We start from the raw sequence: 25,000 nt of genomic DNA, 5'->3' as shown, positions 1-25,000 counted from the left end.
AATGTTGTCTGTCTATCTGTGTTGGCCCTGCGATGAGGTGGGGACTTGTCCAGGGTGTACCCCGCCTTCCGCCCGAGCCTGCAGCTGAGATAGGCTCCAGCACCCCCCCCCCCCACTTGTTATTTAATCAGGTTTGGGACAGGTGTGCTGCTGGTGTAGCCACAGTGTGCACGTCTGATGTTGCTCACATGGGCTCCACTGAATGCTCAGGGAGTTTTTGCGTTTGCTCACACACATGAAAAATTAGAGGGAACATTGCCTATTACTATTTTAATTGCACATTTGGGAACGCTTGGATGTTAACTAGTCCCTGGAATTTAATGTCCCGCCTCCTTTTTGGAGCGATAACAGCTTGCGCTCTTTTAAACAGAAAAAAACGTCTGTGTAACCTTCAAATCTGTTCAGAGATGCTAATTGACCCCACATCATTTGTTTTCACTTACCTGAACAATAACGTTTTGCATAGAAAGTATGGAAATTGATTGAAACTATTTAGGAATTTATAACTTTTATAACTGCACAAGCAATGTTTTAAGTGGCATTGAAACGTTGACTGCAAAGACTGCAAAGACAAAATATTTAATGTTCGAACTGAGAAACTTTTTTTTTTTGCAAATAATCACTAACTTAAAATTTAATGGCCACCTGAGGGCACCACAGACTGTGGATGCTTTTGAAAAAGGCTTAAAAAACCTTTTTTTTTTAGATATATGCATACTAGTTCTAGCTATTTGGCTGTTCTAGTTTTTATTATTTATTTTTTTTAAATTATCTTTTATTTTATTTTATTTTATTTTAATACACTGTAGCACTTTGAGGTTGTTTACTCAATGTAAAGTGCTTTTTTACAAATAAAATATATTATTATTATTATTTATATTAATTATTTCCCATTCTTGCTTGATGTACAGCTTAAGTTGTATTATACAATGCTGTATAATAGACTGTATTTATATTATTCGCATGTGAATAATGCTGTATAATAGACTGTATTTATATTATTCACATGTGAATAATGCTGTATAATAGACTGTATTTGTATTATTCACATGTAAATAATGCTGTATAATAGACTATTTATATTATTCACATGTGAATAATGTTGTGTAATAGACTGTATTTATATTATTCACATGTGAATAATGCTGTATAATAGACTATTTATATTATTCACATGTGAATAATGTTGTGTAATAGACTGTATTTATATTTTTCACATGTGAATAATGCTGTATAATAGACTGTATTTATATTATTCACATGTGAATAATGCTGTATAATATACTGTATTTATAATATTCACATGTGTATAATTCTGTATAATAGACTGTATTTATATTATTCACATGTGAATAATGCTGTGTAATAGACTGTATTTATATTATTCACATGTGTATAATTCTGTATAATAGACTGTATTTATATTATTCACATGTGAATAATGCTGTGTAATATACTGTATTTATATTATTCACATGTGAATAATGCTGTATAATAGACTGTATTTATATTATTCACATGTGAATGATGCTGTATAATAGACTGTATTTATATTATTCACATGTGAATAATGCTGTATAATAGACTGTATTTATATTATTCACATGTGAATAATGCTGTATAATAGACTGTATTTATATTATTCACATGTGAATAATGCTGTATAATATACTGTATTTATAATATTCACATGTGTATAATTCTGTATAATAGACTGTATTTATATTATTCACATGTGAATAATGCTGTGTAATAGACTGCATTTATATTATTCACATGTGTATAATTCTGTATAATAGACTGTATTTATATTATTCACATGTGAATAATGCTGTATAATAGACTGTATTTATATTATTCACATGTGTATAATTCTGTATAATAGACTGTATTTATATTATTCACATGTGAATAATGCTGTATAATAGACTGTATTTATATTATTCACATGTGAATAATGCTGTATAATAGACTGTATTTATATTATTCACATGTGAATATTGCTGTATAATAGACTGTATTTGTATTATTCACATGTGAATAATTCTGTATAATAGACTGTATTTATATTATTCACATGTGAATAATGCTGTATAATATACTGTATTTATAATATTCACATGTGTATAATTCTGTATAATAGACTGTATTTATATTATTCACATGTGAATAATGCTGTATAATAGACTGTATTTATATTATTCACATGTGAATAATGCTGTATAATAGACTGTATTTATATTATTCACATGTGAATAATGCTGTATAATAGATTGTATTTATATTATTCACATGTAAAAAATACCTACGTGTTTATTGTTTATTGTGAGCGAACTGTGGTGCTGAATTTCCCCCAGGGATCAATAAAGTACGTTCTATTCTATTCTATTCTATTCTATTCTATTCTAATGTCTCGAGCCTTAAAATACTTTCGAGCGTGTTGTTCTTGCTTGTTGGTATGGAAAATTGCAACATTACGTAGAAACAAGAGTGCTTGAGCATGTGCCGAGTTTAAAACCGGATGCGACGTCACGTCCGACAGAGGTATCGAACTATGGCACCGTTTGATATCATATGAATTGGTACCTGGTCCGTCGGTACTTGTAAAAGTAATACATTTGGTACCAATCCCTACATGTAATTGGGCAAAATGTCTCAGTTGGAAGAGGAGTTAAGTCCAACCACAAGCTGTTTTTATATTAAATAATAGGTATATCCCGGCTCAGCCCACTAACCTACTTCCTGCCTGGGCATCACAGTAAGTCTCCGCTCCGGGGCCTGAAGCCATGACACAACAAATCACTGGCAGGCTGCAGGCGTGCTCGTTCATTCTGTGCGGTGGGCGGGCAGGCGGCGCGGTCACAGCTCTTATTGCGGTGATGGTTTTACGTCAGGTGGAGTGAGCGCTTGAGCGGCTGACCGGCTGATGTATGGTCTCATTATATTGTTTGATGGCCGTGGTTGAGCGGCGTGATTATGCCGCTGATAAACCGCGGCGCGCGAGGGCTCCGATAGGCTCATTAAGACGGGCATCGATCAGACACATTGACTTCTTGTGCTCAGTGATGTGTGTTTTGTGCCTCGATATGAGCTTCCATTTGGGTGCGCGCCGGATAGTCGATACGACTTTGCCAATATTTGTAAGTCCAATTGTTCTATTTGCTGTCTGCTTTAATTTCTGTCTGGTGCGTCCCTCTGGCTCACTTACAGGTGAGAGGCCCCTGCTTCTTTAGATTTAGAGTCTGAGGCCCCATCAGCTTGGCGTCAGCTGTCATCCGATGCCAGGCTGTTCCGAGGGTGCTCGTCATAAACCTTGGCACAAAAGGGTTTTGTATGTGCACAGCTGGTGAGCGGCGGGTCTTTGTCCGCTGTGATAGCAGCTGACGCCGAACTGATTTGCTCAGCCCACCTTGGGCCATGTCCACGCCCCAGAATTATTTGTATTCGAAGGATGCAAAAATCATCGGTATCAGGACGGGGCAGGCGCAGATTTTGGATGTGTTTCCATTTATATTTGCCACAGTTCGATTCAGAGCTGCATAAAAAAAATAACAGCATTCGTGTTACTGCGGGTCACACGCAGTGACGGGCAAGCTACTTGGAAAATGTAGGAAGTTATGCTACAAGCTACTCTCGATTAAATGTAGCTAAGCTACACTGCAAAAAGTCAGTGTTCAAAAACAAGAAAAAAATAAATAAAAATGAGGGGTGTTTTATTTGAACTAAGCAAAATTATCTGCCAATAGAACAAGAAAACTTGGCTTGTCAAGACTTTCCAAAACGAGTAAAATTAGCTAACTTAAATTAACCCAAAAATACCTTAAAATAAGTATATTCTCACTAATAACAAGTGCACTTTTCTTGGTAGAAAAAAAAAAAAATTGACCTTTTTGCTCAATATGTTGAAAAATATTCTTAAATGAAGTAAATGCTAGTGCCATTATCTTGACATAATGATATGCGCTCGGCATTACATTTCTTGAAACCAGCAAACTTATACTAAAAACTAATTTATTGTTCTTAATGGAAAGGCAACAAGGCAACCGCTTGTTACTCTCGGGGTGTACTAGCCGCTCAGGCAAATCATATTGTCTAAAAATGCATTTTTCCATGGATAACATGACATCATCGCGCCAAGTGCGTGCTCTTTCAGTCAATTAGTGCGCATATATACAGCCCGGCCCCCTGCCAAATTTTTTTCTATTGTAATTTTGAAGAATTTATCTGAATGTGCGTGAACTATTTCTGTTCAAAATTGTTTGAAATGTCAAATGTTAAATGTTTAAATATTAACGGTCAGTTTACTGTACTGTGCCAACTGTACTACTATATGAGTACGTATTTTCTATTGTTTCATTGAAAATAAAACAGCAAAATCCATTTGGCTGTCATCTGTTTTAATTATGAGACACATTTGTGTCAAAGTCATGATTTTTTTTTTTTCATCCTTGAAATAAGAAATGATTACTTTAAAAAAAGTAGTTTCATACTTGTGAGTGTTGATGACACAGCTTTGCAACAGTTGATATTCTAGTTCCAAGCATGTTTTACTCAATATAGGTCATCAAATCTCAGCAACAAGCTGTAATATCTTACTGAGATCATTTCGGACCAAAACCCTTAAAACAAGTAAAACACTCTAACATAAAATCTGCTTAGTGAGAAGAATTATGTTATCAGACATAAAATAAGCAAATATCACCCTTATTTGAGATATTTAATCTTACTTAGATTTCAGTTTTTGCAGTGTACAGAGAAGGCTATCCCCCGAGAATTGTAGCAAGCTACACGGCAAAAGTAGCTTGCTACATCAAAGCTACATTTAACCGCATTTCTATCTATGTACCCTAGGGTTGTACGGTATACCGGTATTAGTATAGTACCGCCATGCTAATGGATCATTTTAGGTACGATACCGTGTCTGAAACGTAGCAATCCCGTACCCCCCTTGTGCTCCCCTTTATTTAGAAAAGTACCGAAAAGTACTGAAATAATTTTAGTACCGGTACCAAAATATTGGTATCGTTACAACACAAAAATGTAGTAAGTTAAGCTACAAGCTACTCTCGATTAAATGACAGAGAAGGCTATCCCCCGAGGATTGTAGCAAGCTACACGGCAAAAGTAGCTTGCTACATCAAAGTGACATTTAACGGCATTTCTATCTATGGGCCCACATGTTTAATATCAATGTTAATGTAACTGAGAGTGTACAAATGGACCCAATAAGGGTCCATTACTATTAACTATCTGTCATTTAGCTGGGGACACCCTACAACTACCTCTAGGGGTCCCCGCACCTCACTCTATGTATTTAGTTTGCCTTTTCTTTGGCCCACCACTATAATGTTAGTCATTTTCTCTGCCTACAGTAAAAAAACAACATCTATATATATCTTGGCAAAAAAAACAATGACTTGTGTGTTGTTTGGGAACAGTTGATAATGGTTATGTGCTGTAAAACTTTTTCATGAACTCAACTCACCTTAATGTGTCTTCCTAAATTTGTGTAGGACGTCTTGGATGAAGAGAGCGGTTATGATTTTGGTTTACAGAGTAAACAACTAAAAACTAAGGTTTCGGGCTTTGTTTTCTCTAAACGCATACATGTGTCTAAATATGGCCAAGGACACACATTATTGTGGGTTTCCTGCACGTCATCTTCATCACTAAAGGAAAAATGTAATCTGCTGCAGAGAATGCCATTTTTAAGTATGTTTCTTTTTTTTTCTTGAGTCAGCTTGAAGCGTCCCTCTGTCTCCGACTCCCTTGTCGTCATGTGACATGAGTGCGTGTCTGTTATGATTTTGCGGTAACACTTGACTAGGGGGAACATATTCACCCTTAATTAGTTGCTTATTAAAGTAACAAATACTTAATTTAGAGTTATTGAACATATAAGGGTTAGGCTTAGGGCAGGGGTCGGCAACCCGCGGCTCTAGAGCCGCATGCGGCTCTTTAGCGCCGCCCTAGTGGCTCTCTGGAGCTTTTTCATAAATGTATGAAAAATTGAAAAAGATGAGGGGAAAAAAGTATATTTTTTGTTTTAATAAGGTTTCTGTAGGAGGACAAACATGACACAAACCTCCCTAATTGTTATAAAGCACACTGTTTGCATTAAACATGCTTCACTGATTCGAGTATTTGGCGAGCACCGTTTTGTCCTACTAATTTTGGCGGTCCTTGAACTCACCGTAGTTTTGTTTACATGTATAACTTTCTCCGACTCTCTAGGACGTGTTTTATGCCACTTTCTCTGTCTCATTTTGTCCACCACACTTTTAACGTTGTGCGTGAATGCACAAAGGTGAGTTTTGTTGATGTTATTGACTTGTGTGGAGTGCTAATCAGACATATTTGGTCACTGCATGACTGCAAGCTAATCGATGCTAACATGCTATTTAGGCTAGCGATATGTACATATTGCATCATTATGCCTCATTTGTAGCTATATTTGAGCTCATTTAGTTTCCTTTAAGTCATCTTAATTCAATTTATATGTCATGACACACTATCTGTATGTAATATGGCTTTTAACTTTTTGCGGCTCCAGACAGATTTGTTTTTGTATTTTTGGTCCAATATGGCTCTTTCAACATTTTGGGTTGCCGACCCCTGGTCTAGTCTCTTACGTGAACGAGCTAAATAATATTATTTGATATTTTACGATAATGTGTTAATAATTTCACACGTAAGTCACTCCTGAGTATAAGTCGCACCCCCGGCCAAACTATGAAAAAAACTGCGACTTACACTATCGTTCAAAAGTTTGGGGTCACATTGAAATGTCCTTTTTTTGAAGGAAAAGCACTGTACTTTCCAATGAAGATAACTTTAAACTAGTCTTAACTTTAAAGAAATACACTCTATACATTGCTAATGTGGTAAATGACTATTCTAGCTGCAAATGTCTGGTTTTTGGTGCAATATCTACATAGGTGTATAGAGGCCCATTTCCAGCAACTATCACTCCAGTGTTCTTATGGTACAATGTGTTTGCTCATTGGCTCAGAAGGCTAATTGATGATTAGAAAACCCTTGTGCAATCATGTTCACACATCTGAAAACAGTTTAGCTCGTTACAGAAGCTACAAAACTGACCTTCCTTTGAGCAGATTGAGTTTCTGGAGCATCACATTTGTGGGGTCAATTACCGTAATTTCCGGACTATAAGCCGCTACTTTTTCCCCTCGTTCTGGTCCCTGCGGCTTATACAAGGGTGCGGCTTATTTACGGCCTGTTCTTCTCCGACACCGACGAAGAGGATTTCGGTGGTTTTAGTACGCAGGAGGAAGACGATGACACAATGATTAAAGACTGACTTTTCATATACCGGTAGGCTGGTTATTTTGATAACGTACAGGTGAGCACTTTGTATTACTTTGCACCGTTGTATTATTTGTACTCTGCACGAATGCTGTTCGCCATGTCAAAGATGTGAAAGTTTGATTGAATGATTGAAAGATTTATTGTTAATAAATGGGACGCTTTGCGTTCCCAAACAGTCATCTCTGTCCCGACAATCCCCTCCGTGGTAGCAGGAACCCCTATATACTACGCTAATTACACATCAAAACCCTGCGGCTTATAGTCGGGTGCGGCTTATATATGGAGCAATCTGTATGTTCCCCTAAATTTAGCTGGTGCGGCTTATAGTCAGGTGCGGCTTATAGTCCGGAAATTACGGTAAACGCTCGAAGTGGCCAGAAAAAGAGAACTTTCATCTGAAAGTCGACAGTCTATTCTTGTTCTTAGAAATGAAGGCTATTCCACAAAATGTTTTAAAAAGACTTTAAACTGTTTTTAACTTTTAACTTTTTTAACTGCTTTTTATCTAACAAAATTGTTCTTAGGGTAATTTTGTATATGCTTTTTTAATGTGTATTTTACTTCTGTTTTAAATTTTATTTTTTAGTCTGTCCTTTGCCTTTATTTCTTTGTGGTGTACAGCCCTTTGTTTTTCAACTGTGGTTGTTTTTAAAGGGCTTTATAAATAAAGTTGGTATGGTATGGTATGGTAAAATTGTTTGGGTGACCCCAAACTTTTGAACGGTAGTGTATAGTCCGAAAAATACGGTAATATGTACATAATTTATCAATTTTTTTAACGTATTTTTTTTATATGCATGTTACAGGTTATATATCTTTTATTATTGAATGTATCAAATGTGATGAATATTTAATGGGCCACAATGGAAACAAGCCTTTTGGCTTTTTGTGCCATCCATTTGCCTTTTTTTTAAAGCATTACATGGATTCAATTCTTTAAGATGTCAATAAACTTCTCAATCAATCAATCAATGTTTTTGACAGCTGGTGGAGCCCTTGACCCCCAGTGGGACAGCCCCCAACCAGGCCCAGCTGCGCATCCTGAAGGAGACGGAGTTGAAGAGGGTCAAGATTCTAGGCTCGGGGGCTTTTGGGACCGTCTACAAGGTAAGTGAACCGGGAGCCCAAATTTAAACCCCGCTACCAGCTGATTTGTGTACTTGGCAGCGTTCAAATTGAAATGTTTATCGAAAGCCGGAGTCATACATTTATAGTAATTGCTTCATTTTCTAGGGCATCTGGGTCCCAGAAGGTGAGACGGTGAAGATCCCGGTGGCTATTAAAATCCTGAACGAGACCACGGGTCCCAAAGCCAACGTGGAGTTCATGGACGTGCGTATTCCTGTCGCCTGCCACTTTGTTGGATTGCACACATGGCCGTCATTTTTTTTTTTTTTTAATGAAAGTAGCATCTTAGGGATAAAAAAAAAGAACTGCCAAGACTGCATGAGGCCTATTAAAAACACCACTTGTTTATGATATGTGGCTTCTCCGGAGTTCAGCCAGACTCGGGAAGTTTTTAGCTTTTATCACCTCTTACCACCACTCTTTTCCCTCTCTTTTACCAATTTTTCTCTTCACACCCTCTTGATTTCACTGCTCCCATTTCGGTAGTCCCTTCACCTCCTGCCTCTCCTCTCCTTTATCCTCCCTCTCTCCTTTTCTCCTTGTTTCTCCCAGCGGGATTCTCCGTCCATCCAGAGCCAATATTCTCGCTCTGTCGGCTTGTTAAACAGCAATCTAAAGGCAGGCTCACGCCTCGCCACTGGGAAGCCAGCCACTGGTGCGCCAGCTCCGAGCGCACACGCTCACCCATGCACACACACACATACACACACACATACAAACTCGACAACAACAAAACGTTCCCCAGGCGGCGGCGGCGTGATTCGCTTGCGTCGGCAGATATGCGAACGTGAGTGACCAGGTTGATTATTAGATATGGGAAATGCAAAAGTGTAATAGTGCACTTATTCAACGTCTTTGGATGCCGGCATACGTGGGGAAGGAGAAAAGTGAGTTAAAGTGGAAAGAGGGTCAGCTGGCAGTAATGGAGGTCAATGTTCAGGAAGAGGGGAAAGAAAGCAAAACACACCGCAGCACTCGCACGGCACCCGTTCATACACACACACACACACACACGCTGGTAGAAAGTACGAGTTCAGCGCCGCATATTGCATAAGAAGCGCGCTCGACTAGACCAGAGGTGTCCAAACATTTTCCAGCGAGGGCCACGTAGAGACAAATTGAAGGATGCGAGGGCCACTTTTATACGTTTTGTATACGAAAAATACTCAATGTAGGTGAACATCTACATCTTAGCTTGGACAACAAAGCAATAAAATCATTCATGATTATTTTAATAATGATTTTACACTGCAAAAACTGAAATCTAAGTCAAATTAAATATCTCAAATAAGAGTGATATTTGCTTCTTTTCTGTCTGATAAAATAATTATTTTCACTAAGCAGATTTTATGTTAGAGTGTTTTACTTGTTTTAAGGGTTTTGGTCCTAAATGATCTCAGTAAGATATTACAGCTTGTTGCTGAGATTTGATGACCTATATTGAGTAAAACATGCTTGAAACTAGAATATCAACTGTTGCTGTGTCATCAACACTCACAAGTATAAAACTACTTTTTTAAAGTAATCATTTCTTACTTCCAGCATGAAAAAAAAACTCATGATGCCGAGTGCATATCATTATGTCAAGATAATGGCACTAGCATTCACTTAATTTAAGAATATTTTTCAACATGTTGAGCAAACAGGTGTCATTTTTCTTCTACCAAGAAAAGTGCACTTGTTATTAGTGAGAATATACTTACCGTATTTTTCGGAGTATAAGTCGCACCGGCCGAAAATGCATAATAAAGAAGGAAAAAAACATATAAGTCGCATTTTTGGGGGACATTTATTTGATAAAAGCCAACACCAAGAATAGACATTTGAAAGGCAATTTAAAATAAATAAAGAATAGTGAACAACAGGCTGAATAAGTGTACGTTATATGAGGCATAAATAACCAACTGAGAACGTGCCTGGTATGTTAACGTAACATATTATGGTAAGAGTCATTCAAATAACTATAACATATAGAACATGCTATACGTTTACCAAACAATCTGTCACTCCTAATCGCTAAATCCCATGAAATCTTATACGTCTAGTCTCTTACGTGAATGAGATTAATAATATTATTTGATATTTTACGCTAATGTGTTCATAATTTCACACATAAGTGGCTCCTGAGTATAAGTCGCACCTCCGGCCAAACTATGAAAAAAACTGTGACTTATAGTCCGAAAAATACGGTACTAATATTGCTATAATACTGTCAACTAAAACGCTTTTGAGGGATTTAGTACACTCAGATTTGTACACTTTTGTCAGGTTCAAACACTGATGACATCTATTACACTGCAAAAAGTCAGTGTTCAAAAACAATAAAAAAAAATAAAAAATTAGTGGTATTTTATTTGGACTAAGCAAAATTATCTGCCGATAGAACAAGAAAATTCGGCTTGTCAAGACTTACCAAAACGAGTGAAGTTAGCTAACCCAATGAACCCAAAAATACCTTAAAATAAGTATATTCTCACTAATAACAAGTGCACTTTTCTTGGTAGAAAAAAAAGAGACCTTTTTGCTCAATACGTTGAAAAATATTCTTAAATTAGGTAAATGCTAGTGCCATTATCTTGACATAATGATATGCACTCGGCATCATGATTTTTTTGTCATGCTTTAAGTAAGAAATTATTACTTTAAAAAAGTGGTTTTATACTTGTGAGTGTTGATGACACAGCTTTGCAACAGTTGATATTCTAGTTTCAAGCATGTTTTACTCAATATAGGTCATCAAATCTCAGCAACAAGCTGTAATATCTTACTGAGATCATTTAGGACCAAAATACTTAAAACAAGTAAAACAGTCTAACATAAAATCTGCTTAGTGAGAAGAATTATTTTATCAGACAGAAAATAAGCAAATATCACCCTTATTTGAGATATTTAATCTTACTTAGATTTCAGTTTTTGCAGTGAGCTTTGTGTTTTAGACAACAAAGCAATAAAATCGTTCATGATTATTTTAAAAATGATTTTATTTGTATTTATGTTAACTGTGCTCTAAAGTAAGCTTGCATTTACTCATATTGCTATTATACCGTCAACTAAAACGCTTTTGAGGGCTTTAGTACACTCAAATTTGTACACTTTTGTCAGGTTCAAACACTGACGACATCTATTACACCCCTAAAAGTCAGTGTTCAAAAAGAAGGAAAAAAAAATACAAAAATGAGGGGTATTTTATTTGAACTAAGCAAAATTATCTGCCAATAGAACAAGAAAATTCAGCTTGTCAAGACTTTCCAAAACGAGTAAAATTAGCTAACCTCAATGAACCCAAAAATACCTTAAAATAAGTATATTCTCACTAATAACAAGTGCACTTTTCTTGGTAGAAAAAAAAGACCTTTTTGCTCAATACGTTGAAAAATATTCTTAAATTAGGTAAATGCTTGTGCCATTATCTTGACTTTATGACATGCGCTTGGCATCATGATTTTTTTGTCATGCTTTAAGTAAGAAATTATTACTTTAAAAAAGTGGTTTTATACTTGTGAGTGTTGATGACACAGCTTTGCAACAGTTGATATTCTAGTTTCAAGCATGTTTTACTCAATATAGGTCATCAAATCTCAGCAACAAGCTGTAATATCTTACTGAGATCATTTAGGACCAAAACCCTTAAAACAAGTAAAACACTCTAACATAAAATCTGCTAAGTGAGAAGAATTATCTTAGACAAAAAATAAGCAAATACCGTATTTCCTTGAATTGGCGCCGGGAATATAGTATTCGCCTGCCTAGAATTACAGCCGGGTCAAACTCGTTTCGCAAAATAATTAACGCATGCTTGGCACTTCCGCCGGGTCAAATATGAGTCATTAAATGACTCCCGCCTCCAGGTGGTAGAGGGCGCTAGTGATCCTTCTTGCGACTACCAGTACTGCAGGAGACAGGTACTGCAGAAGAAGACAACAAGCAGCAAGCATGCAGCAATTGTTTGCTTGCACTTTTAACATGGAGGATTACATATCTAAAATAAAACCGTTTTCTAAACTGGACTTTCAATCGAAGCAGGAGGTAATAATTAAAGGAATATCTCCAGAGACTTTTAAAATTGAAGAAAGATGAGAAAGACTGCCTTTGATCAGAAGCAGCTGCACATGGACCCATCTACAAGTAAAGGTAAGATCATAATAACGTTTTTTTTATTAAATGTGTTTTTCATGATAAGGTATGCGCCGGAGTGAGAAGAGGTTTTAAAATAATTAGAGCATGCTTGCTCATTCCGCATGGTTTTGGTAACCGCAGGAGTGAGAAGAGGTTTTAAATTAATTAGCGCCCCTGCGGCTATTCAAGGAAATACGGTATCACCCTTATTTGAGATATTTCATCTTACTTAGATTTCAGTTTTTGCAGTGTTATCAGACAAGAAGCAAGGAATCATGCAGAGACAGAGTTCAATTTAGCTCATGAGGAGACACGTGTTTTGGGCTGTATTCTAGTTACAGATCCAAACTACGTTCTAAAAGTCAAACCCGCACGCCTCCTCTATTTATTTGGAAGGTCCCTGTTACATCACTGAAGCTGTCGCTGAGGGAAGGGGGTAATCTCGACAACTCCAGTTAGACACAATATATGATTATAGAATAAAAATTAATTGACGCAGGTCATATCGCCTTGTCTCTGCTCTGTCTGCGTCACGGCGGTGTTCGGCCTTGGCAGTCAGCAGGCCGAGTCTGGACACAACACTGATAAAGACGACTGGCAATCTTTTGGATTGCCAGCTTTGCAGAGATACAAAAATACCACTTCAGCACAATTGACAATAATTTATAGCAACGGCCCTTAAGCATAAAGTTATGATGATAATATATACATAATTATTCTAGCAACTTTTTCATCATGACAGGACATACGGAAATAATCAAAGACCTCTCATCCAGTAAGAGGCTCAGGTTGTCGGCCATTTTGGTTTTCAGGTCCCATTTTTGGGGGGATTTGGTGCCGTTGAATTTATCATAGTTTTTTGTTCTAATTTGATTGATTGAGTTTTTTGTTCTGATTTGGGACCTGTTTAGTTTGTGTATAGCAGGGGGGTCCAAAGTGCGGCCCGGGGGCCATTTGCGGCCGCAGCTAATTGTTTACCGGCCCGCCACACATTCTGGAAATGCTATTGCAAAAATTTTAAAAAAAAATCTAACTAGAAAATGTTGCAATGTTGACACAAAGCTGCCATGCAGGCTGTTGTTTTTTCCTTTTGTCTGTCTTTATTTTTCTTTTTTTTGCCTTTGCTCAACAAAAAAAAAAAAACATGGTTATAATGAATTATTGACCTAGTCAAGGCTTCAATTATTTCTAATGTTTCGCTTTAAAATGTTTTATGTGGGAAATATTGCATATATTGTGTGGTTGCCATACAAAAACATCAACGTTTTCTTTGACAAAAGAGCATAAAACAAACAAAATGATAGTTCAAATGTAAAATGGACAGATATATCTGAAGTTGATCTCGTAACTTAAGTGTTGAAAGTAAAAAAAAACGAATATAAATGTATCACTTTATGAGTGGGGCACCTTTTGGATCCCAAATATATTTAATGAGATTTTATTTATCTTTTCACTGTGATTACTCAAAAATAATAATGAATTGGTGTCCTGCATTATTGATCTTTTTAAGGCTCTAATTACTTCACATCAAACATTGCTTTCTGAATGTTTTTCGTAGTGGGGAAAATACTGCATATTTCAGTTTTATTATAAAAAACAAAGTTGTCTTTGACAGAAAAGGCATAAAACCTTTTTGGTTTTTTTAACTTTATATCAACCTGTAGTTGATATACTGTAGAGATTTACTGCAAGCGTTTAAATAAATAAAAAACTTGTTTTTAACATGTTAATGACTTAGACCCTGTATGGTCCCCGGGAGCCCTAAGGTAAAAAACAAACAAAATCCATATATTTTGTTATGGTTTGAAAATGAAAAATATAAAAATTGCCCTCGCATGCTTTAATTTTTCCGTGTGCGGCCCTCAGTTGAAAAAGTTTGGACACCCCTGGTCTATAGAATGTGTCGCGGGCCAATAAAAATCGAGCTGCGGGCCGCACTTTGGACACCCCTGGACTAGACTTAGACTTAGACGTAGACTTCCTTTTTATTGTCATTCAAATTTGAACTTTACAGTACAGATAAGAACGAAATGTCGTTGCGTTAGCTCATGGTGGTGCAGGATAGAAGAGCAATAAGGTGCAGATATACACTACCGTTCAAAAGTTTGGGGTCACATTGAAATGTCCTTATTTTTGAAGGAAAAGCACTGTACTTTTCAATGAAGATAACTTTAAACTAGTCTTAACTTTAAAGAAATACACTCTATACATTGCTAATGTGGTAAATGACTATTCTAGCTGCAAATGTCTGGGTTTTGGTGCAATATCTACATAGGTGTATAGAGGCTCATTTCCAGCAACTATCACTCCAGTGTTCTAATGGTACAATGTGTTTGCTCATTGGCTCAGAAGGCTAATTGATGATTAGAAAACCCTTGTGCAATCATGTTCACACATCTGAAATCAGTTTAGCTCGTTACAGAAGCTACAAAACTGACCTTCCTTTGAGCAGATTGAGTTTCTGGAGCATCACATTTGTGGGGTCAATTAAACGCTCAAAATGACCAGAAAAAGAGAACTTTCATCTGAAACTCGACAGTCTATTCTTGTTCTTAGAAATGAAAGCTATTCCACAAAATTGTTTGGGTGACCCCAAACTTTTCAACGGTAGTGTAAATAAATAGATTACTGTACAGATAAATATATTGCACTTTTGAATATGCATCCATGTTTATGGATGTATGTTATATTGTCTTTATATTCCAGCCAGTTAATCCGTTTTTAGGGGGGAATTGAGGGTATTATTATGATGCGTTCAAGAGTCTTACGGCCTGAGAGAATAAGCTGTTACAGCACCTGGAGGTTCTGCTACGGAGGCTGCGGAACTTCTTTCTAGAGTCCAGCAATGAAAACAGTCCTTGGTGGGGGTGGGAGGAGTCTCTGCAGATTTTCTGAGCCCTGGTCAGGCAGCGGCTTTTTGTGATCTCCTGTAGAGGAGGAAGAGGAGTCCTGATGATCTTTTCCGCCGTCCTCACCACTCTCTGGAGAGACTTCCAGTCTGAGGCACTGCAGGCTCCAGTCCAGACTACTTGGCGTAGCAAAATGCGTGGGTGGGAGTCGGTGGTTTTAATATAGTGGCACCACTTATAAATCAAAGTGTCTCCCTGGCTTGTAGCGCCCATGCTGTTTATAATTAATCTTCCGCTCGAGTTTCCATATTTACGACACCTCTCCTGCGTACGCTGAGGTGAAAGGTGCACGGAGCTCATTCAGATGTGCACGGCCTACATTCAATTGTGCTGCCACAACATTTAGGGAACCTCTGTGTGAAATATAGATGAAAAAAAGGGCCATATCTGCGGCAGCTTTTGAAGAGGCTCTCTGCAGTGTTTTCTCAACTGTGAGAAATACTCCACGGACATATCCTGCATGCAAATATAGCCAGCAACCCGCTAAGTCTTAAGTTATGCATCCAACTCCACCTCCAGTTGGAACACAGTGCACGAGAAAACCATGTTTAATTGATAGGCATGCAGGATCTGAGCCTCAACAAGGGAAAAATAGACTGATACTTGTTGATAAATACGCCGTTACACCAACAAATGGGTTGAATCGGAGCATCTCTTTATGTTCCGTTCGGCGCTCCAGTCCTCTAAGTCCCTTTTTGTGTTTCACCCAGGAGGCTCTGATCATGGCCAGCATGGAGCACCCTCACCTAGTGCGCCTGCTGGGCGTCTGCCTGAGCCCTACCATCCAGCTGGTCACGCAGCTTATGCCACACGGCTGCCTCCTCGACTACGTGCACGAGCATAAGGACAACATCGGGTCGCAGCTGCTGCTCAACTGGTGCGTCCAAATCGCAAAGGTGGGTGGCAATCGAGATGAAACGCTCTTTCTGTGGTATTTGGTTTGTGTGCGTTGGCCGGAATAGTTGGTCCGCGCCACTTTTTGGCACCCTCACACTGCAGTACCAAAACACATCATGTGGTACAGTCGTGGTCAAAAGTTGACACACACTTGTAAAGAACATAATGTCATGGCTGTCTTGAGTTTCCAATAATTTCTACAACTCTTATTGTTTTTGTGATAGAGTAATTGGAGCACATACTTGTTGGTCACAAACAAAAATTGAGCTGTTTGGCCACAATACCCAGCAATATGTTTGGAGGAGAAAAGGTCAGGCCTTTAATCCCAGGAACACCAGGCCTACCGTCAAGCATGGTGTGTCATGTCTGTTGATCATGTTTTTGTTTTAGTCATGTTCGGTTTTGTTTTTGGACTCTTTGTGCACTCTTGTTTGTTTTGTCACCATAGCAACCCATTAGTTTTCACCTGTCATGTCACGCACCTGTCTCACTAATCATGTCACTGCTATTTAAGCCTGTCTGTTTCTGCTGATCATCCTGGTGACATTATCTATCCATCCATACTACCTCTGCTACCCATGATATTCCTGTCTACTATAGTTCATGCTTCATGCCATGCCACAGTAGGTGTTTTTGTTTCGTGTTCATAGTTAATTGCCTTTGTGCTAGTCTTTTGGTTTCATTAGTCAAGTTTGTCTCCGCCATTGTGTGCGCCTTTTGTTTGCTTCCTTTTTTCTGTTTCCGTTTAAAATAAAAGATGTACTTACGTAAAAAGTACAATACTTACAGTATAAACGCTTTGTAGGACGCGACAAAGACAAGACTGGCACATTTACCTTAATGTTAAAAACTACTTCCTGACTTTGGCTAATGAATAAATGCTTACTTGCAAATTAGACTCAGAAGTGTTGAGTTGAGTTTGAGTTTATTTCGAACATGCAAGCATACAACATGATACATCACAATTTCCAGTTTCTCTTTTCAACATGTTCGAAAAGGAGTAGGAAGAAGCAGAGCTTATTTAATCCTACCCCCTTTTCTTTACATAACAGTTGCAAAACTTTTTGTTCACTTCCTGTTCACAATTTTTTCACAATAAACTCCATAAGTAATCACAATAAAAATAAATAAATAAATAATAGTAAGAATTTAATAATAATAATTGGTGAAGTAAGTCATATTTCATATGATGAGATAAGTAAGATTACTTTAAGAATGAATGAATGGATGGATGAAATAAATTGAGAATGTTTGTCATGGTTCTTCTTCTTTGTACTTTGTAAACACTTTAAGTTTGAAGAGTTTCTTGAAGTGTATCATATTAGTACATTGTTTGATTGCTTTGCTTAATCCATTCCATAATTTAATTCCACATACTGATATACTGAAGGTCTTAAGTGTTGTACGTGCAAACAAATGTTTTAAATTACGTTTTTCTCTAAGATTATATTTCTCCTCTTTTTTTGAGAAGAATTGTTGTATATTCTTGGGTAGCAGGTTATAGTTTAGTGTGAGAAAACAAGATGTAACACGTGGACACAGTTAATATCATCCAACTTTAACTCATGCAATTAATCACAAAAAATATTGCATTAATCATGTATAAATGTTGTTTTAATCGCACAATTTGTTTGTTGCCTTTACTTTTACTGATAAATATTCTCAATTTATTTCATCCATCCATTCATTCATTCTTAAAGTAATCTTACTTATCTCATCATATGAAATATGACTTACTTCACCAATTATTATTATTAAATTCTTACTATTATTTATGTATTTATTTTTATAGTGATTACTTATGGAGTTTATTGTGAATAAATTGTGAACAGGAAGTGAACAAAAAGTTTTAGCAACTGTTATGTAAAGAAAAGGGGTAGGATTAAATAAGCTCTGCTTCTTCCTACTCCTTTTCGAACATGTTGAAAAGAGAAACTGGAAATTGTGATGTATCATGTTGTATGTGCTTGCATGTTCCAAATAAACTCAAACTCAAACTCAAACTCAAACATTCACGCCTTGCCCGCGCCAACTTTCCTTTGCATTCCGGGAAAACAAAACAACGCAAAGTCCACACATTGACATGGTGGTGGTAGTATTTTATGCTCTGGGCCTGTTTTGCTGCCAATGCAACTGGTGCTTTACAGAGAGTAAATGGGACAATGAAAAAGGAGGATCACCTCCAAATTCTTCAGGACAACCTAAAATCCTCAGCCCGGAGGTTGGGTCTTGGGCGCAGTTGGGTGTTCCAACAGGACAATGACCCCAAACACACGTCAAAAGTGGTAAAGGAATGGCTAAATCAGGCTAGAATTAAGGTTTTAGAATGGCCTTCCCAAAGTCCTGACTTAAACGTGTGGACAATGCCGAAGAAACAAGTCCATGTCAGAAAGCCAACAAATTTAGCTGAACTGCACCAATTTTTGTCAAGAAGAGTGGTCAAAAATTCAACCAGAAGCTTGTGGATGGCTACCAAAAGCGCCTTATTGCAGTGAAACTTGCCAAGGGGCATGTAAGCAAATATTAACATTGCTGTATGTATACTTTTGACCCAGCACATTTGCTCACATTTTCAGTAGACCCATAATAAATTCATAAAAGAACCAAACTTCATGAATGTTTTTTTGTGACCAACAAGTATGTGCTGCAATCACTCTATCACAAAAAAATAAGAGTTGTAGAAATTATTGGAAACTCAGGACAGCCATGACATTATTGTATTTACAAATGTATGTAAACTTTTGACCACGACTGTACCTACACATAATATACTACTGTATTTAAAATGTTTATTAGCCCATCTTAGCCAACTTTATTTCATTTTTACACAAAATTCCACTGCTGAAGATGAGTCATTTGAGGAACAAGCGTGAGTTTTTACCATACAATTAGCAATACAATACATACATTATAGCCACATTGTATTTATGGTAATAACATGATGGCAAAAGGCACATTACAGTGCTTCAACAAAAATTATGCTTACACTATATTGCCAAAAGTATTTGCCTTGACATATGAACTTGAAGTGCCATCCCATTCCTAACCCATAGGGTTCAATATGATGTGGGTCCACCTTTTGCAGCTATTACAGCTTCAACTCATCTGGGAAGGCTGTCCACAAGGTTGCGGAGTGTGTTTAGAGGAATGTTCGACCATTCTTCCAAAAGTGCATTGGTGAGGTCACATCACCGATGTTGGTCGAGAAGGCCTGGCTCTAAGTCGCCGTTCTAATTCATCCCAAAGGTGTTCTATTGGGCTCAGGTCAGGACTCTGTGCAGGCCAGTCAAGTTCATCCACACCAGACTCTGTCATTCATGTCTTTATGGACCTTGCTTTGTGTACTGGTGCACAGTCATGTTGGAAGAGGAAGGGGCCCGCTCCAAACTGTTCCCACAAGGTTGGGAGCATGGTATTGTCTAAAATGTTTTGGTATCCTGGAGCATTCAAAGTTCCTTTCACTGGAATTAAAGGCCTACTGAAAGCCACTACTACCGACCACGCAGTCTGATAGTTTATATATCAATGATGAAATCTTAACATTATAACACATGCCAATACGGCCGGGTTAACTTATAAAGTGACATTTTAAATTTGCCGCTAAACTTCCGGTTCGAAACGCCTCTGAGGATGACGTATGCACGTGACGTGGCCCGGCGAACACGGGTATGCCTTCCACATTGAAGCCAATACGAAAAAGCTCTGTTTTCATTTCATAATTCCACAGTATTCTGGACATCTGTGTTCGTGAATCTGTTGCAATCATGTTCATTGCATTATGGAGAAAGAAGCTGAGCAAGCAAAGAAGAAAGTTGTCGGTGCGAAATGGATGTATTTTTCGAACGTAGTCAGCAACAACAGTACACAGCCGGCGCTTCTTTGTTTACATTCCCGAAAGATGCAGTCAAGATGGAAGAACTCGGATAACAGAGACTCTAACCAGGAGGACTTTTGACTTCGATACACAGACGCCTGTAGAGAACTGGGACAACACAGACTCTTACCAGGATTACTTTGATTTGGATGACAAAGACGCAGACGTGCTACTGTGAGTATGCAGCTTTGGCTTCTAAACATTTGATCGCTTGACCGTATGTGCGCAACTTTTTTTTGCGTATGTACGTAACTTTTTTTAAATATATAAGCTTTATGAACCTTGGGTTAGGTGAACGGTCTTTTGGGCTGAGTGATTGTGTGTGTTGATCAGGTGTTTGAATTGTATTGGCGTGTTCTATGGAGCTAGGAGCTAGCAGAGGAGCTAGGAGCTAGCATAACAAACACGCAGGTGTTTTTATGCAGGATTCATTTGTGGCATATTAAATATAAGCCTGGTTGTGTTGTGGCTAATAGAGTATATATATGTCTTGTGTTTATTTACTGTTGTAGTCATTCCCAGCTGAATATCAGGTCACCCCCGGCTCTCACAGCATCTTCCCTATCTGAATAGCTTAAACTCCCCACTAGTCCTTCACTTGCACTTTACTCATCCACAAATCTTTCATCCTCGCTCAAATTAATGGGGAAATTGTCGCTTTCTCGGTCCGAATCTCTCTCACTTCATGCGGCCATCATTGTAAACAATAGGGAACTTTGCATATATGTTCAACTGACTACGTCACGCTACTTCCGGTAGGGGCAAGCCTTTTTTTTATCAGATACCAAAAGTTGCAATCTTTATCGTCGTTGTTCTATACTAAATCCTTTCAGCAAAAATATGGCAATATCGCGAAATGATCAAGTATGACACATAGAATAGATCTGCTATCCCCGTTTAAATAAAAAAAAATCATTTCAGTAGGCCTTTAAGGGGCCAAGTCTAAGTGAACATTTTACATTGTATTTATTAGTTATCCAATCAAAACAATGTAGAAGACAATATATATTTCTTAGGGATTCAAATTTCACCAATTCGGTGGAATGGCTCAGACCTACAGTTGTGCCTGAGAGAGAATCATCACTTTCATGCAACTACAGTAATGGAATTAGAATATGTTTTTATTGTAATAAACAGCAACATCCATCCATCCATTTTCTACCGCTTCTCCAATTTGGGGTCGCGGGGGGTGCTGGAGCCTATCTCAGCCTCATTCGGGCGGAAGGCGGGGTACACCCTGGACAAGTCGCCACCTCATCACAAGGCCAACACAGATAGACAGACAACATTCACACACTAGGGCCAATTTAGTGTTGCCAATCAACCTATCCAAGAATAAATAACACAAAATGCTGGAGTGTCCTCCATTTGTGTCCTTCACTAAGTCCCCCTTCTTTGTTGAATGTGTCTGTGGGTTGCACTTTTCTCATGTCCCGCTATTTGTATGATGCTGCACAGCTGTCACTATCTTGACAACACCCCACGCTGCTCAGTCTTTATGGTTCCAAAACCATAACGTGGCTAGTGGAACTGAACTGTTCCACATGGTGGAATCAATTCTCAATGTTGTACCACTATACCAAGACTATAATACGGTTGCAGGATACTGGATCAATTCAAAGACATTCCTTCCTAGTGCTCGGATTGATTTCGCCATCATTGTTGGGTTTGACATGTCGGTTCTGTCGACTTGGGGGTGAGGCGATGGATTTGATGAGGTCCGCGTGGAAGGGCTTAACCCTTCATTCCCTCATGACAAATGAATCTAAGTGCCTGAATAGCAAGTTACTTAAGCGGGTACTTAGTGCCGTAATTGGATTCGATTGTGGCAACTGTGATGGGGGGGATAGTAAGATGCTGAAAGCTTACCGCTTGATCGCAACTAATTTTTTGCACTTGTTGGTCAAGCCATCCTGCACTGGCTGACTGACTGGACAAAAAGGGACTTTTTAATTAAGCAAATGAGCTAATTAGCAGCTAATCTGACATCGAGTCAATATAGCTGCACTGCAAAAACTGAAATCTAAGTAATATTAAATATTTCAAATAAGGGTGTATATTTGCTTATTTTCTGTCTGATAAGATAATTCTTCTCACTAAGCAGATTTTATGTTAGACTGTAAGTGTTTTGGTCCTAAATGATCTCAGTAAGATATTACAGCTTGTTGCTGAGATTTGATGACCTATATTGAGTAAAACATGCTTGAAACTAGAATATCAACTGTTGCAAAGCTGTGTCATCAACACTCACAAGTATAAAACTACTTTTTTAAAGTAATAATTTCTTATTTCAAGCATGAAAAAAAAAATCATGACTTTGACACAATTTTGTCTCATAATTAAAACAGATGACAGCCAAATGGACTTTGCTGTTTTATTTTCAATGAAACAATAGAAAATACGTACTCATATAGTAGTACAGTTGGCACAGTACAGTAAACTGACAGTTAATATTTAAACATTTAACATGTGACATTTCTAACTATTTTGAACAGAAATAGTTCATGCACATTTAGATGAATTCTTCAAAATTACAATTCAAAATGTTTTGGCCAGGGCCGGGCTGTATATATGCGCACTAATTGACTAAAAGAGCACGCACTTGGCGCGATGATGTCATGTTATCGATGGAAAAATGCATTTTTAGACCATATGATTTGCCTGAGCGGCTAGTACACCCCGAGAGTAACAAGCGGTTGCCTTGTTGCCTTTCCATTAAGAACAATAAATTAGTTTTTAGTATAAGTTTGCTGGTTTCAAGAAATGTAATGCCGAGCGCATATCATTATGTCAAGATAATGGCACTAGCATTTACTTCATTCAAGAATATTGTTCAACATATTGAGCAAAAAGGTCTCTTTTTTTTCTACCAAGAAAAGTGCACTTGTTATAAGTGAGAATATACTTATTTTAAGGTATTTTGGGGTTCATTGAGGTTAGCTCATTTTACTTGTTTTGGAAAGTCTTGACAAGCCAAATTTTCAGATAATTTTGCTTTGTTCAAATAAAATACCCCTCATTTTTGTATCATTTTTTCTTGTTTTTGAACACTGACTTTTTGCAGTGTGCTGGGCTATTTCTCTGGGCTATTCAACTAAAATTCCAGAAAACTAAGGACAGGGAGGCCATACTTCTCTCTTCGCTATTACTCTCATTTTGTGAACCAGCATCCTCTGCAGTGGGTGTTTGTTTTTGTGTCCATCAGTTACACATTTCTGAAGAAAATAGCCCTATTTTGCAAAATACAAGTGGGCGCTGGCCTTTAGGAGGTTAAAATATCCATGAAAAGATCTTCCAATGTGTTTATACTGGTCCAAGTTCCTCTATACAACAGGGGGCACTCTAGTATAATTAGGAAGATGCTGCAAAAATGTGTGCCTCCCAAGTTTTGAACTGAACTTGGGGGGGGGCCAGTGTGGTGTTATTGTTATTTAGCCCCCGAGCAACCAGTGGAATAGCCCTGGTATATATTTTCACATGAACTTTTTGACTGATATTTTAGTGGATAATATGCGTGTGATAATTCAGCAGCACGTGTCCTGACAAAGACGAGAAGGCGGGCTCACATTACACCAGTTTTAAAATCTCTGCATTGGCTCCCCGTGTGTTTCAGGATCAATGTTAAGGTTCTTCTTATGGTTTATAAATGTTTTTATGGTATTGGGCCTTCTTATCTTTCAGATTTGCTTTTACCCTATGAAACTTCCCGGGCCCTGAGATCCTCCGGCACTCATCTCCTAATTATTCCAAAAGTCGGGACACAAAGTCACGGGATGGCATCTTTCCACCATTGTGGCCCCCGTCTATGGAACAGCTTGTCGGAGGACCTCAGGGCTGCAGAGAACGATCACGTTTTTCAGAGCAGGCTTAAGACCCACCTTTTGACTAGGCCACCTACTCAGTGGCCTAGTGGTTAGAGTATCCGCCCTGAGATCGGTAGGTTGTGAGTTCAAACCCCGGCCGAGTCATACCAAAGACTATAAAAATGGGACCCATTACCTCCCTGTTTGGCACTCAGCATCAAGGGTTGGAATTGGGGGTTACATCACCGCTGTTTCCCACTGCTCCCCTCACCTCCCAGGGGGTGAACAAGGGGATGGGTCAAATGCAGAGGACAAATTTCACCACACCTAGTGTGTGTGACAATCATTGGTACTTTAACTTTAACTTTTTGATTTGGCTTTTACCTGATATTAATTATTTTATTGAAGTCATCTGTATTTTACTTTTTATCCTATTAGTTATGCAATATTTTATTTAGTTATATTTATGTATTATTTATTTACTGTATATATATATATATATATATATATATATATGTCTTAATTAGATTATCCAAAAAAATAGTGCTCGATACCGTGGTAGAGCGTAATATGTATGCATGCATATATATATATATATATATATATATATATATATATATATATATATATATATATATATATATATATATATATATATATATATATATATATATATATATATATATATATATATATATATATATATATATATATATATATATATATATATATATATATAATATATACAGTATATATACATGTATATATATATACTGTGTATATATATATATATTTTTTTTTATTTTATTTTAAATTTTTTCTTTTAATCTTCATACGTCTTACTTGTATTTTATTCTTTATCTCTACACATGGTTCTTACTATTTTACAAGTTTTATTATTTAAATTTTCCAACGTTCTTTACATGAGCCATCTGCCTCAGGGG

The 25,000-nt window shown here is 37.5% G+C and overlaps 1 protein-coding gene across 2 annotated transcripts in view; it reads left to right on the top strand.

Moving 5' to 3' along the window:
* The first annotated feature begins 8,316 nt into the window (after positions 1-8,316).
* The window catches only part of LOC133659759 (receptor tyrosine-protein kinase erbB-4-like), a 173,896-nt gene continuing 157,212 nt past the window's right edge, over positions 8,317-25,000 (top strand). Inside the window, exons 1-3 of one of the 2 annotated variants that reach the window (XM_062062473.1) lie at positions 8,317-8,436; positions 8,563-8,661; positions 16,193-16,378. In XM_062062473.1, coding sequence (XP_061918457.1) covers positions 8,656-8,661; positions 16,193-16,378 — 192 coding nt within the window. In that variant the 5' untranslated portion in view covers positions 8,317-8,436; positions 8,563-8,655. Of the gene's footprint in view, positions 8,437-8,562; positions 8,662-12,246; positions 12,589-16,192; positions 16,379-25,000 lie in introns of those variants that run through there. The other variant, XM_062062465.1, reaches the window with a different exon arrangement.

Source organism: Entelurus aequoreus, linkage group LG01 (assembly GCF_033978785.1).
Source record: "Entelurus aequoreus isolate RoL-2023_Sb linkage group LG01, RoL_Eaeq_v1.1, whole genome shotgun sequence".
In the NCBI taxonomy this organism is placed as follows: Eukaryota; Metazoa; Chordata; class Actinopteri; order Syngnathiformes; family Syngnathidae; genus Entelurus; species Entelurus aequoreus.
Note: the sequence above shows the minus strand (reverse complement) of the source record. Positions and strands in the feature narration are given on the sequence as shown.